Here is a 14,966-nt window from a genome sequence, read left to right as displayed (position 1 = left end):
TTAGGATTAATTGGTGTGAAACGGTGCTTTGGATTACACGTAGCCTATATTTTGCGTATTTTCTTTGATGGACGTAACGAGTAATTGTTTCTAGCAATAATCTCTGAAAAGGAGAAATGATCCATTGACACCAAGTATGACACCTCTCTTGTTTGCTGGAGCCGAGGAACGTATGTCAGCCACTCTTTTGACTTTTATTTATATCTCTGGGTGAATCCATATGCTGGGGGTCTGAAAGGGATGTAGCTAAACAATCCAACGCGAAATGTATTATGTTTGGCCTATCGTTAGGTAATATTGGAAGTTAAATTGCCAGTCCTTTCTTGCAAATCCCCAAAAGGACTGCTTAGTTGGAATTTAGTTGCCTTGCACTCTCTGTTTCCGCTTGGGAGCATCTCGTAGTCATTTCGTTAACTCTTGAGAGGCCAAGGTTTTCAAAGTATCATAAAACGTAGTAGTGACCAACGTCATGCACATACGATGGTTATAACGTCGATATACAGTATGTAGACCGGCCTTAGCAAAATGTTTAGTTAAAAATGTCTAACAGACAAGCTGTAAGAGAATCACTATTTTGAACCTTTTGTCAGTCACAATGAAATCATTGTAAACACAGCCCAAGTGCTTGTAGAGCTTTTCAAAATAACTATTTCGACATTTTAATTACAACCAGATCAGTTGTAATTGTTCGAGGTCACTGTTCATCAGTGTTATCTAAATTCAAGGCTTGGTAATAGAACTATGCAGTTATTTTATTATGACCCTGAGAAAAAGCCCAATATAACAGTCAAACTGTCTTGTCAATAATGCACCAAATAATTCACCAAAACTATGGGAAATTGTAACCATACGTACTTATTTCGGGATATATTATTATATTCCCACATTTATTTATTTATTTTTGTTTTTATTTTTATTTTATTTTTTGTAGTGTTTTCAGTCATTTATCTTGGTTTACTCGTTTAAATTCAAAAGCAACCAATTGGGATAGCCGGAAGGGGGGTCTAAATGCCTGAAGCGAGTTCTCCAGACCTGTCAATCTTGCCACTACTATCCAATCAACGAGAGCCATACACCCGACTTCCTCGCATTTAGGGGAAAGACGTGAACGATGTACGCAGCACAGGGTAAACACTCGTGTGTCCTCCAGCTCTGAGGGAGGGACGAAGCTAAGCAAACTGTCAGAGAGAGAGAGAGAGAGAGAGAGAGAGAGAGAGAGAGAGAGAGAGAGAGAGGGAAGAACAAGCGAATGAGAAAGAAGGCATGCAACTCTGCTTTGCGCTGTAATACTGGATTGTACTTCAACTGGAGCGGTTTGGCAGGTTTAAACACATCAAAACAGAACAAAGAGATAGACTTTACAGCACCATAAAAGATTCTGGAAAAGAAAAGAAATAAAGGGACGGAGCAAGTGAAAATCGCTGCGGCAAAATAACAAAAGAATTGAGGAAGAACCACGTTTAATATTTTTCCACTCGCTAACGGAACATATGATTGGACTTAATATTTTAAGGACAAATTACAACTTCTTCAAGCACCAGAACTTTCTTGCGGAGGCAAAGTTTTTAAAAAGATTTGTAATCCTTTATTTCCCCTTTTCTTTATTTTCAGCTGTTTTTAAAAAAGAAAATAGTTTGAAGGACTGTTTGACTTCCGAGGGCTTTTCAACGCTGACATAACACTGGAATTTACCGCTTTTAATCATTCATATGTTCAAAATATATGAATACACAAATTATTCAAGAGACGGATTTTGTCCTCTCGCCTACAGTATTTTTTCTCCTGGCTTTTTGTTGATGCTGTTTGCCAAAACACAACCCAGACTTTTAAAGTTTGAATAATTCATGAGATATAATTTGCCTGCATTAAAAAAGTTTCTGCAAAAGGGAGGGGGTGAACAGCAAACATTTTCCTAAGGTTAGCGGAATGGCCACAGCGGCTTCCAACCCTTATCTACCCAGCAATAATATATTGTCGTCTGGCTCGATCGTGCACTCGGACTCCGGAGGTGGGATGCAGCAGGGCAGTGCTGCGGTAACCTCGGTGTCCGGTGGGTACAGAGGAGACCCAGCAGTTAAAATGGTACAAAGTGATTTCATGCAGGGCGCAATGGCAGCGAGCAACGGGGGACATATGCTGAGCCACGCTCACCAGTGGGTGACGTCCTTGCCTCATGCTGCAGCAGCGGCTGCTGCTGCCGCAGTGGCCGCTGCTGAAGCCGGATCGCATTGGTCCTCTAGTCCTGTTGGTATGACAGGCAGCCCACAACATCAACAGGACGTCAAAAATAATTCGGGGAGAGACGATTTGCACTCTGGGACTGCGCTGCATCACAGGCCCCCTCATTTAGGTCCCCACCAGACACATGCGGGAGCCTGGGGTACCACAGCTGCTGCCCATATCAACTCCATAACCGGGAGCCAACAGCAGCAGCAGTCCCTCATATACTCGCAGCCTGGAGGCTTCACGGTCAACGGCATGCTCAGTCCACCAGGCAGTCAAAGCCTGGTACACCCGAGTCTAGTGCGTGGCGACACCCCGGAGCTTGATCACAGCAGCCACCACCACCACCATCACCACCAGCATCAACATCACCAGCAAGCACACCATGGAGTGAACAGCCATGACCCGCACTCCGACGAGGACACACCGACCTCGGACGACTTAGAGCATTTCGCCAAGCAGTTCAAACAACGCCGGATCAAACTGGGCTTCACTCAAGCAGACGTGGGCTTGGCTTTAGGCACTTTGTACGGGAACGTCTTCTCACAGACTACAATCTGTCGTTTTGAAGCTCTCCAACTCAGCTTTAAGAACATGTGCAAGCTGAAGCCGCTGCTGAACAAATGGCTGGAGGAGGCAGACTCTTCCACGGGCAGTCCTACCAGCATCGACAAGATAGCGGCTCAAGGCAGGAAACGCAAGAAGCGCACCTCCATTGAAGTGAGCGTCAAAGGTGCGTTGGAGAGTCACTTTTTGAAATGTCCCAAGCCTTCGGCCCAAGAGATAACCAGTCTAGCGGACATCCTGCAGCTGGAGAAAGAAGTGGTCAGAGTTTGGTTTTGCAATCGAAGACAGAAAGAGAAAAGGATGACGCCCCCAGGAGTGCCGCAGACGCCGGAGGATGTATATTCTCAGGTCGGCAATGTGAGTGCAGATACACCGCCCCCTTCTATGGACTGCAAACGAATGTTCAGTGAGACATAGAAACAGCATACAAGACTAAAAAATATTTTATGTGTAAGACTAATCTGATAAAACACAGACTATCATCAAGATAGCAAAACATTTTGATACTGTGATTGTGAGGGAATATGATTGAGACTGCAGATGTGTTATATATTTTTTTTACAAGAAAAAAAAATCATCCCTCTTCCTTCCCAACCCTAAATCGCCCGATAATCTTCTTCCAGGCCCTCAAATGTCTTTACCTAAAAGGTTGTGTCTGCTTTTTCTTTCAGGGACATTTTTTAGTAGATTACTTAAAAGATGCAAGTTTAACTGGGCCGAGTGAACCGGGCGACCAGAGGGTGACAACAACAAGTTCGTTCCATCAGGTAATTTTGGCGCATTAACTACAACTGGAAAATAAAAGAAATTAGAAATGAACAGCAAAATACCCCCCCCCCTGCAACCCCAACGCCTTGTTTGAGAGAGGCAAAAGACGCAGGCAATTGTGTATGTTGTTACGGGACATTAAACCCCAAACAAAGGGATGAAATTCAACTGAAACAATGAGAAGAACAGTGGCATCCACGAAGCTTCCATCCAACTTGGCAGAGAAGACTGCATGGTTTGATATTATCCAAAAAATATGGAATGGATTTTTTTTCTGGCCTTCCAATCCCTTACAAAAACAACAAAAGACTGCCTTTGGTTTCTGATCTCCAAGATCACATCTTTACATTTTTTTATTTTATTTTTTATGTAAAGAACTGAACCTTACGTGGATTTTGAGGAAACAATTCAATCAAAGATGACTTTTGAAAAGACTGAATATTCCGCAGCTGCAGCTCTTTGAAAATCTTCTGTGCGAGCATCCGTTGCCAAGTGGGCCAGAGCTGGTGCTGTGGATGATTTCATGTGCTGCCATTTCCAAGCAGTATTCTTTGGTAGGTTTTAATAAACAAGACTATGTAAAGCCGGCAATATAGATTCATTAGATCAGATGCTGATCGGAATTATTTACTTAATATTTTTCATTAAAATGCTTTGTTTTAATATTTTATTCGGGATACATATGAACTATTCCAAACTGTTATTTATTTCCCCCAGACTTGTGTAAAATGTTTTCGTTGTTGTCCTTATTTGTTTTGTTTAATTTTGTATTCTAATTTTTAAAAGAGCACAAATCTACACGAGCTGACTTTGACAGTAGGAAATAAGGGTATATTTTGATGTGATGATTTGACTGTCATTTAATTTCAGTAGTGATTCCGTAAGAGATGATCGAGAACAATAAATTTGTTAGAATGAAACAAAATTGTGTGTTGTGCCTAAGCTCGTAGCTCTTTCTAATTTACTCGAAAACAAACGGTTTTCAAAATGCACATAATATACAGATATTTGAGATATTTGAATAAAATACAACAGTCCTTTAAAAGTATTTGTCACACAAAAAAAGGAGAGAGAGAGAGAGAGAGAGAGAGAGAGAGAGAGAGAGAAATCTGTGTTTATGGCAACGTTTAGGCCTTGTTTAGATGCCTTAACCACAAGGGTTTCAAGATTTAGTGTTTTTATTAGACTGTATTACAATCTCTTCTAAGAAAAAAAAAATACGATTAGACAGTGTTACTGCTGTAGATTAGTTCAGTGTACAACCACTTTATTAGTAGAAAACAGATGAATGTGTCTCTGTGACAAGTAGAGATGGCAACGTTCAGTAACTCTCAAGAGAGAAAGCACAATAAAGTGTATCGCTGCTGGAGGTGGAGTGTTCATAGTGACACGCGCTTTTATTCAATCTAATTGTCAAATCCACATACCTTCTATAGCTACCATCCGATTATCGTGTTTGTTGGACATATATATATATATTCATAGCTACATTGATTTGCTGTTTGAAATACTTGGCCAAACAACATCATTTGGAAGATATAGGCCTATTAATGATGGTTAAAATTTGATGGACTTTGTGGCGTTCTAAATGCAATCCTAACACACCCTTTCGATTGTATGTTTACTGTAGGCTATGACGTGAATAGGCTACAGCAAGACAAATTTAATAATCTTGTGAATCTATCTATCTATCTATCTATCTATCTATCTATCTATCTATCTATCTATCTATCTATCTATCTATCTATCTGTCTGTCTGTCTGTCTGTCTGTCTGTCTGTCTATCTATCTATCTATCTATCTATCTATCTATCTGAAGTTCCCGCTAAAATAACCATTTTAAAATAGGCTATATGACGTTGGCTGTCTACATAACCAAGTAAACAAAAACACGTGTTTATGGTCCTTTTGCATGTCAGTGTCTTTTTAAGAAGTTTGATCAGTTATCTGGTCTGCATTTTAAATAAGTGAAAAGACCCGAGTTCAAAAACGGATTGCCTTTGCCCCACACTCTAACAAATTTAGTTAAGGCCTATAATATAATTCATGACATAAGTTTTAGTAGGTGTAGGCTTGTCATTATCTGGATTTTATGTTATAAAGGTAATGCTAATCATATAAGTGAAATATTAGGGATGAAACTGACCTGGGCTGGGTTTCCCAAAGGCATCAAGCTTAAGTTGATCGTAGAGACTGTTGGCGCCAGTGATTTCTACGATCTACTTAGGCTTACGGTGGTTTTGGGGAAAAGCAGTCCTGAGCAGGGCTTCATAAAACGACTGTTTTGTGTTTTTTTTTTTTTTTTTTTTTTTCTTTTTCTTTTTGTAAGTTAGCGAAAAGCAGCGCTTTTTCTTGGGATGTCTATTCAGCAAAACGACTATTCAGCAAAATGCACAATCCCTCTCTCTAATATTTAAATTTCGCGGATGATTTCCCATACACTAGTTGCTTAGCAACTAAATTCAATCAATGTTATAGAAGTATGCATCCCCTCTCTTTGTCCCCAAAAATAAGAATGGCAGCCTGACATTCAGACTGATTTTGTAAAACCCGAGTGAAAGAACCTCCGTCATTGAGAAGTTAGCTAAATATAATTCATAATTAAAATGTACAAAAAAATTGTGAGCCACTTTTCGAACTCGTTTCAGCCCATGTGCGTGATTGCTGTGTGAATATTTATAGTTTAAATCTCACATTGTAGTAGTAATTTCCAGTTGTAGCCTAATAATTAAACAGATTGTAGATTTTTAGTTTTACGTCTGATTTTCTTTTTGTGAGTTAGCATGGCACATAAAGCGAGTATCGTATTTACATTTACAAAAATGTATGCAATTGTGCATGGTCAAAAAATTAAACGAGACTGTTTGCTTTAGGAGGCCGGGAATGGAGTAGTAAGTAGTTCAGCAAGCAGGCAAATTAGCCTACATAATCTGCACTAAACTGAATAGTCTGCTGTCACATGACTTTTGACCCACGTGCTCAGACGTATCCACTGCTGATAAAATACACGCACACACACACACACACACACGCACACATACACAAAAAACTGCGATGAACTTACTGTGAAAAATGTTCTACAAATTTCCAGTGTCTTTCTTTATAGTCTGATCAATGACATGAGACCGTTCTACAATTTTGTTGAAATAATTAAGTTTGCCAACATTAATTAAGCCTTACATGAATTTTAGAGATAATTATTTTCAAATTATTATTATTAGTAAGCTAGTAGTAGTATTGCAAGATTTTCAGTATTAAGGGGTTTCCTTTATTAATAATCAATCTGTGCGCATACATGTGCGATTTAGCCCAAATTACATTTATTTCATTCCACAACGATATTTTTGCCAAAAGTGCATTACTAGAGAGGATATGTGTTGCGTGCCTGACAAATAGCCTTCCCAAGCAGACAAGAGTAAAATGAAAGTATTATGTCAAAACCTGAAGTTCCAGTTATGCTAAAATATTTGCAAACATAATTACTTCTTTTTTTTTTTTTTTTTTACTGATGTAAAAAATGGCCAATTCACATTGCACTACTGGAGGGACGTCCCATGCTTCAATTTGATTAATGACTTAAAACAGGGCACGTCCCTACAAATTCAGCATAGCGGCCCACCTCGACTAAACTTAAAGTGCTGCAATAGGTCACACGCCATAATTATTATTATTATTATTATTATTATTATTATTATTATTATTTTCAGAGCAATATGTTTTATATTTTTTATTTATATATTTTCAGTGAAACATAGTATATGGCCAACCGCCCACTGATTGCACCAATGGTGAAATAAACACAAAGATAACCAAATAATTATCATGGCAATTAGCGGATAACATCGCTGTCTAACATCGAATCCTGCAAGGTTTCCAGCCTACTCTCATAAAATGAAATTTGAACTTCAGCTTTCTAAAAACATAGGCTATTCGTGCATTGTTGGGCCATTGAAATGTGTCTATGGAGTTTTAACGCTAAGTAGCCTAATTTTGAGCAGGATTTCCAATCGGTAGGCACTCACAAAGTTATTTTTACGCTAAAAAGAAGTTTACAGTGTGGTAACAAAAAATTCTTCAAGTCTTACAAAACAACACAAACATCAAGTGGATATTTAGGCCTAATACAGAAAGAACAAGGTGGCTCCGCAAACGAACAAAACGAAAAAAAAAAAAACATTTTTTGATCTTGATCAAACAAGATGTCAAAAAGGGTAGGCTAATACTAATTTGATTCCCAATGTTTTCAGCATTTGATTTGTTACATTGTTTTTTATGTGATAAGACCTAGGCCCTAGTAGTACAACTCGCGTTTTAACTTATTTCACCTAAATGTTTCTTTCTGTTTCTTAAACCCTCGTGCTGTGCACATGCATTATGCTCTTAAATGGGGCATTTCTCAGTGGGGAGACGTCCTCCAGACCCCTTTTGTTAATCCATGTTCTGTTGTCATTATTTTGGTGATAAGCAGCGAATAGAAAATATTGTAACTTGCAACGTATTGGTCTTATCCAAAATTACAGAATTCGATACTCTTGGTATAGGATCCTTCATCTTTCTATTCGTATGCATTTAGTAAGGTTATTATTATTTAATTTTTTTTAATTGAAAATTTTTATTTATACATTTCTGTTTTATTTTATAATCAAATTAGCCTATACCTTCCTGAAGTTAAAAGCTTTTGCTTGATGTGTCTGTTTCAGACTATAGCTTACAATAGTCGGCCACTTCACAACTAAAGAAAAAGTTGGTGGTACGCGCCATTGCTTTTACAGAGATTTGTCCCACGAAAGCTTAGATCCCAAGACATTTAGCTTAGTAATATATTTGTAAGTACATTGTAATTTACATATATGCCTACCCATTATGCATGCTACTAACATGGATAGCATAAAAACAGCAACATTATATTATTATATAATGTTATAATGTTTATAATAATAATAATAATAATTATAATAATAATGAGCTTGATAATGCTATTAATAACAAGTAATAACTCCATATTTTCTGTACTGTATTTGCTTAAAGTATATTCAAGTTCAAATGTATAAACACATTAAAAAAAAATTCCAGAGCACATGTAATCAAACTCTGTCACTGTACATAGACTAAGTCTTCAGCGCGGCGTGTCATAAAGTCTTCCAACTCCATGGAAGTCCCCAGTTGTGCTGTCTGGAGGACCCGCCACTCCCATTCACGCAGGTGCTACTCCCTTCTGCAAACCAGAGATGCATTTCCATCTCATGTCTCTTAAAGTCATGTGAAACAGTAACCACGCACATGTACGCAATGCTCAGCCACACTTGGCCTTACGTATAGTGTCTTTATTGTAGCTAAGTTTCAACATTTATACCAGACATTTAGATTTCACCATAGCAGCCTATTTTATTTTGGTGTCAGTATTTTTCTGTATAATAAATCAGTAGGCTAAAACATTTTAAAGAAAAAATGCTGGTGTTTTCTGGCTGTTAGTAAGAATTTGCGTCTTACTGAGATCCCAGTCTGTTTAGACAGAGAATTGTGCAGACATAGCTGCTGTCACTTTGGTCCCTGGTGGTTTCTAATGAGTTCTGAGAGCGACTGCCATACAGCGCTCAAAGTAATGTATGGTTTAGTTTACCCAACACAAATAGGCTACGATAAAAGTAGCTATATTTATTTTGCACGGATGGCCAAATGAAAAAAATAAATAAATAAATAATAATAAAAAAAAAAGATCGCTCCGGATCATATGCCCATGCGGTACGCAGCGCTCTCTCAAGAGCGAGAATAGAGCTTAATGAAATATGTATGCAGAGTGACGTGATGCGTGGGGTTTCCTTTCTATACAATGAGAAGATCAAGGCACTGAGCTTTTTTGAGACCGACAAGAAGACGGGCAGTTTAGGGAAAGGGCCACAGAACAAGGGTTGAATATATTTAATTGCTTAATAGTCTTAATTTCATAAACCCTTTTGATGTCATCTATCAGGATGACCCTGAAATATGATATTCGATATGTTACATGTGTGTTGCTTTATATTGTTGAATTAAATATTTATTTTTAGACTATTTATTTATTTAATTAATTTCAACATTTTAAACTTTTTTTTTTAACATGACTGACTTTAACAGACATTTTTAATCTATTAATTATGAAACACTTTTAATCTGAATTCACATCCTAAGCACGAGTTTGTTGTTTTAACCTCTAATACACTGACACTTCATTTTCCATTGGCAAAGAAGGAGTTGTTCTTCTGAAAGTTTGGTTTATTGGCCTGCTCGACTATTCTAACTCCCTGCTTCAAAAGTAAAAATTGTGGTGTCAGAATTAATCAAGTTTAGATTACACTGGTGACTTCTAATAATCATGCACTCAAATGGTTGGTTACACTTTATTTTGCAGTGTCCTTGTGTGTAGTTACACATGTAAGTACTGAGTAATATTAATAAACAACATGCAGCCTATTTGCTATAGGTTTAGGGTCTGGTTTGGGGTTGCTTGTAGGCTAATTATGCATGATTTACTGTTATTACTATAGTTATTACATGTAATAGGCATATGTATAAAAAGGACACTGTAAAATAAAGTGTTACCTAATAAAACAACAACAACAACAACAACAACAACAACAATAATAAATATACAAAGTCCATAATAAAATGTAGTCAAATAACATATTCCAACATATTCCTTTACAGTATGACCGATTACACCTGAGGCGTTTTTGCTATTTCCGTCCTGTGATTTACTTGTATAATTTTTATTAGGCTACAGTTGAGCCAGTGTGGTCAAATGAAGCGTTAATGCACGCAAATGTCCTCAGTTTTGGGGATATATATTTGTGGGTTGACTGCTGAAAAACTGTGTCCTCTCTTTTTAAAGTCGTACACTCTTTAAAACAGCGGGGCCGAATATTTCCATGGCCCAACAGCGCCATCTGCCGTGTTGTGTGGAGCCGTTATTTAACACTCATTTAAGGTTAGAATAGACTGTTGTTTCACATATACAAATTAAATCTCAAATCATATATAAACTCTGTTCGTTAGTAAAATGGGGCTTAAAATTGATTAGATTAGGCGGATCAGTATACATAGCCTTCTTGTCTTGTTTTACTGTAGCCCAACCATTTATGAAATCGCATCATGTTGCCTACACAACTTGTTTTAAAAGATTGTCAGTCCCTAAGAAATTCTTGAGAGCGCTTTACATAAAGTAGCCAGGCTAAGTCACATAAGTTTGAATCTACCTTTCTATGATTTACGTGAACAACTGATGTTTCCTGTTAATGTTACAAAACTTATCTTACGTTATTTTAAAATTGGGCAACGCCTGTTTCAGCATGTAAATTGTTCGTGCATCTTTAAGAGAGCTGTCACGCTGCTGAACTAAGGCCAACATCTTTGTCTCCAGTTTGACCACCCAACACGACCATAGTAGGCCAACGAAAATAGCCTACTGCCAAACATAAAAATAGCGTGTCATCTTGTCCAGGCGTTAAAAAGTTATTAAACAGTACGGAGTATAGTAAGCAGAAGAATTACTCTCAGAAATGTTGATCAATTAATGATGCATGCATGATCAATGAATGTGCGCCCTAGATATGTTTTCACTTGTAGTTGCAAGCTTGCTTGTTTAGTTGAACCTGCACTTAGTCTGAAGTTAAGGTTAAGATGTTAACATCTGTGTTAACATTCTATCTTATTTTTTTATCTAGCTATTTATTTAAGTGTAAAAATGTTGCAGAGACATATTTCTCGTGAAATTAATAGTATAGCCGAGACTATATCATCCCTCTATTGCAATTAGTTAGTTATGCTTATCAAGGCCTACAGTCATGTAGGCATACACCTATTTCATACAAATACTGTGGAGTAGTAGACTTTTTTGATACTAACATTTTTTATTTCTTGAATATAGTGTAGCATAAAATGGCTTTGCAATAGTCAAAATGCATTTACATCATTCATTTTGCACTCCATATGCAGTGTTGAGTGTATCCGATTACAAAGTAAGTAGTTACTGTAATCTAATTACATTTTAGTCAAATAGTGTAACACATTACATTTTAAATAATTGTAATCAGATCACAGTTACTTTCAATTAAAGTACATTATATTAATTCATATGTATGTCTGTTAGAGTTTTTGTGACAGCTTTAGGGTGTGCAACAATTAATGAGGAGGAAATATAGACATTTTGAATTTAAGGGGAAAACCAAAAACATTTCTAGGAAAAAGGATTTAGAAAATAACTTAAAAGTATAATAATTAGTAATGGCTCTCGTATATGTACGAATGTTTTTATGAAGTACTTAGATAACGATGCGTTTTCAGTAGAGATTAATTAAGTGTTCTTCAGGAAACCCAGTCCATTTTGGTTTCGCCAGTTAATGCAGAACATGACCATGTATTTTAAGCTATTTACAGATTTATTAGGCTACATTTTATAAAGCCAATAAAACACCTCTGAGACATGCACAAAAATGTAAATTTTTCTAAATAAAATTTTAGTGAACTTGGTTTATAAGTATTTCTGGGTTTTTAATTTCTTTTTTTTTATTATTATTGTTATTTTCTACTGACATGATCTATGTTAATGAATTTAATGATGAATCTAATATAATTAGAGACTAGATTTGCCTGGAAATCACTACAATAGGGTGAATTCAGATTAAATGGATCACTTTTTGGTAAATCCTCTAGAACAGCATTAAATGTCTAAGTACAAACTGTATTTTTTATGTGTAATTGTAATTTCTATTTATTTATTACTAATAGCAGTTGTAAGAAAATGGGCATGAGTGTACACGTGAGTGTGTTTGCTGGTTGTGTTTGTACACATTTATGGACATTGCATTCAAACAATACAAATATGACATAATCAGTTAAGTATTACTGTGGCAACTGTTTAAGATAGTTTGCAGTGACTGTATAATGAATCTAAATGGCACTCCAAACCTATCTGGCCCATTTTCTCTGATATCACCTTATTCCTACAAGCAAATTTGAATAATAATTTCATATGAACAATGTGAATGATTACTTAGAGAATGTCGTAAAAGAATGTTGTTCGTATAATTTTAGCCTGTTGTTAGGCTATATTATCTGCTAGCACCAATTATATTAATTAACTGATGGCATAAAATGTTAAATCTGTTTGTTCTTTCACAAGTTTTATAAACAACCTTTATCCAAGAGCCCTGGACTAGACCATAGGCCAATACGGCATTCCACCAAATGGTCCTCTGGGGTCTGGTGACATCTCCAGCCACACGCCTGCCTCTGTGTCATGGCGGTCCGCCAACAGAGGTCAGCTATCCCAGCCGGCTATTTACTTCAGCAGCAGTTACCAAGGTGACAGCAGGTCAGAAATTTGGCTCCTTGGAGCGGGCTTGTAGGGAGCTGATGCATCACCTCCCTGATGGATTTGTCAATAGTGTTTTGACCAGAAGGGGCAGCGGCCCGCATGAAACAAAAACACACGCACACATGCAAGCGCCATCCCATCCAGAGATTATACCTTGGTTTGGAAAGACTACATCGATTGATTACGAAAGTATTTGCAGAGCTTGGACAAGAAGGAAGATGAAATTACAGTATCCTCAGAGGCCCTGGCAGGGGGGTAGAGTTGCTGGTGAAGGGGCTGTTAGGTTCAATGTCTCATTAACCAGGTAAGGATTTAGAGCATAGAGCATCTGGGCTGGCTTTAGCTTGGAGGGTTGCAGTGTAACATTTTATAGGTTTCAGGGTTTAATAGATTACTAATAATTAGACCCACATATCCTGGGTTAGGTATTAGTGCCTGAAGCCGATAAATAGATCACGGTCTGTAGATGCCACAGCTCTTTTACTTAAACTGAGACCAATAATTTTGCACTGGAAAATCTTAGTTGATACTGTAGATAGGCAAGGATTGTAAGTGTGAGAAAGTGAGATCCACATAGTACATAACCAATAAAACAGAAAACACAGCAATTAACTTCAATCAGTGGCTACTGTCTGTATCATTCATGCTTTTTTAGTCTCAAGACAAGTCAGTCTTGTTGTGAGAGAAAAGTGTCCATACATTTAATGGCTTCTTTGAGAAGGGGAGATGGGGATAAAAGGCTCAAAGGTGCTCTACAGCAGCCCTCATTAAGACAACTCCAGGTGTGGGAGAGTTAACACCTGGTCACTCATTCACCACCAGACTGCAGAGATTCAACTAATCCACTCATTGTTGGGCAGACAGCCATACAATATTTGAGACCGTATTTAAGACAGCTTTAAATACGAGAGTGATTAACCTTAAACATCAAAAGAGACCTGCCAGAAATGCATCTTTTAGAAAGATGAAAATAAGAAATGGAGAAAATTGTTTAGACATCTGTAGTGCACTCAGAACCAATGTATGTGTAGATTCTCAAGTCATTAAAGGCTTTACTCCCAGAAATAATAGTAATTAATTGGTGTAATACACAAAGGACACAATTATCTTTTCTTTTTTTTTTTTCTTTTTTTTTTTCTGTATTGGCACATATTTAATTACCAGTAATTGTTCCCCAAGCCTTGTTCAAAAGGGGTGTAGACTAGAAAATCATAATGCATCTTATTCTAATCCTATATTTGGTTTTCAAAGAGGATATCATTACAGAAATTACTGTACAATGCTACATTTTATTCTATAACAAAAACATCCCCACACTCAGTTTCAGGTCAGGTTTACATCACCACTAGATTGTTTTTACGTGGACAGCATTGTATATGTTAATAACTGCCAGATTTATCCCTTCTCCTCACAGACCAAAGAACAAAAGTACTGATTAACGTGAATTCTTGTGAAGTGTGGCGCTATCTGAGAGTGTTAGGAGCTAAATTTGCCCCCTGTGCAGAGGGCTGAGGGCAGCCGTGCGGCTCCTTGAACACAAAATGGAGTTTAATAAGTAAACAGAACAGTGAGATGACAGAGACTCTGATCATGGGCCCGTTCGCCCAACCGGCCCCCTGCAAGCCAGACGAGCTGATTAGCTCTGCCGATTGTACCTAGTAATTGCAATGCCATGACCCCCACCAGGCAAATATTAGATTTTAGTGGTTTAACCTTTGCAGTCTACAGTGGGTTTAAATTGCCTTTGCAGATGTTGGGGAACCCAGCGGTAGCCAGAGAGCTGGTGTCCTCTCATCAGCAGAGGGAGACGTCTCAAGACTCCGGTCCTTATTATCTCTCTCATTTAGAGCCACTATTTATGTCTGATTGGTACTGTCATTTCACAGAGGTTTTTCAGTGATATCATTGCTGAAATCAACTTTGTTGTTTTAAATTATTAGTGTTTATAATTATGTGCAGCACTTGCTAATAGCTCTGTGCAATTTAAAGATTTAATAAAAAGCACTTCAAACATTCTTCATGGTTTTAACCCTCTTCTAACAGTGAAAAACGAATCT

The 14,966-nt window shown here is 37.4% G+C and overlaps 1 protein-coding gene across 1 annotated transcript; it reads left to right on the top strand.

Annotated features, from left to right (window-relative positions):
- Positions 1 to 1,248: 1,248 nt before the first annotated feature.
- Positions 1,249 to 4,454, top strand: LOC127446621 (POU domain, class 3, transcription factor 3-B-like). The gene is given in 2 exon segments (XM_051707695.1): positions 1,249 to 3,169; positions 3,172 to 4,454. Coding segments are annotated over 2 exon segments (1,272 nt in total). The 5' UTR covers positions 1,249 to 1,926; the 3' UTR covers positions 3,201 to 4,454.
- Positions 4,455 to 14,966: the final 10,512 nt, after the last annotated feature.

This window comes from Myxocyprinus asiaticus, chromosome 9, assembly GCF_019703515.2.
Source record: "Myxocyprinus asiaticus isolate MX2 ecotype Aquarium Trade chromosome 9, UBuf_Myxa_2, whole genome shotgun sequence".
Classification (NCBI taxonomy): domain Eukaryota; kingdom Metazoa; phylum Chordata; class Actinopteri; order Cypriniformes; family Catostomidae; genus Myxocyprinus; species Myxocyprinus asiaticus.
Note: the sequence above shows the minus strand (reverse complement) of the source record. Positions and strands in the feature narration are given on the sequence as shown.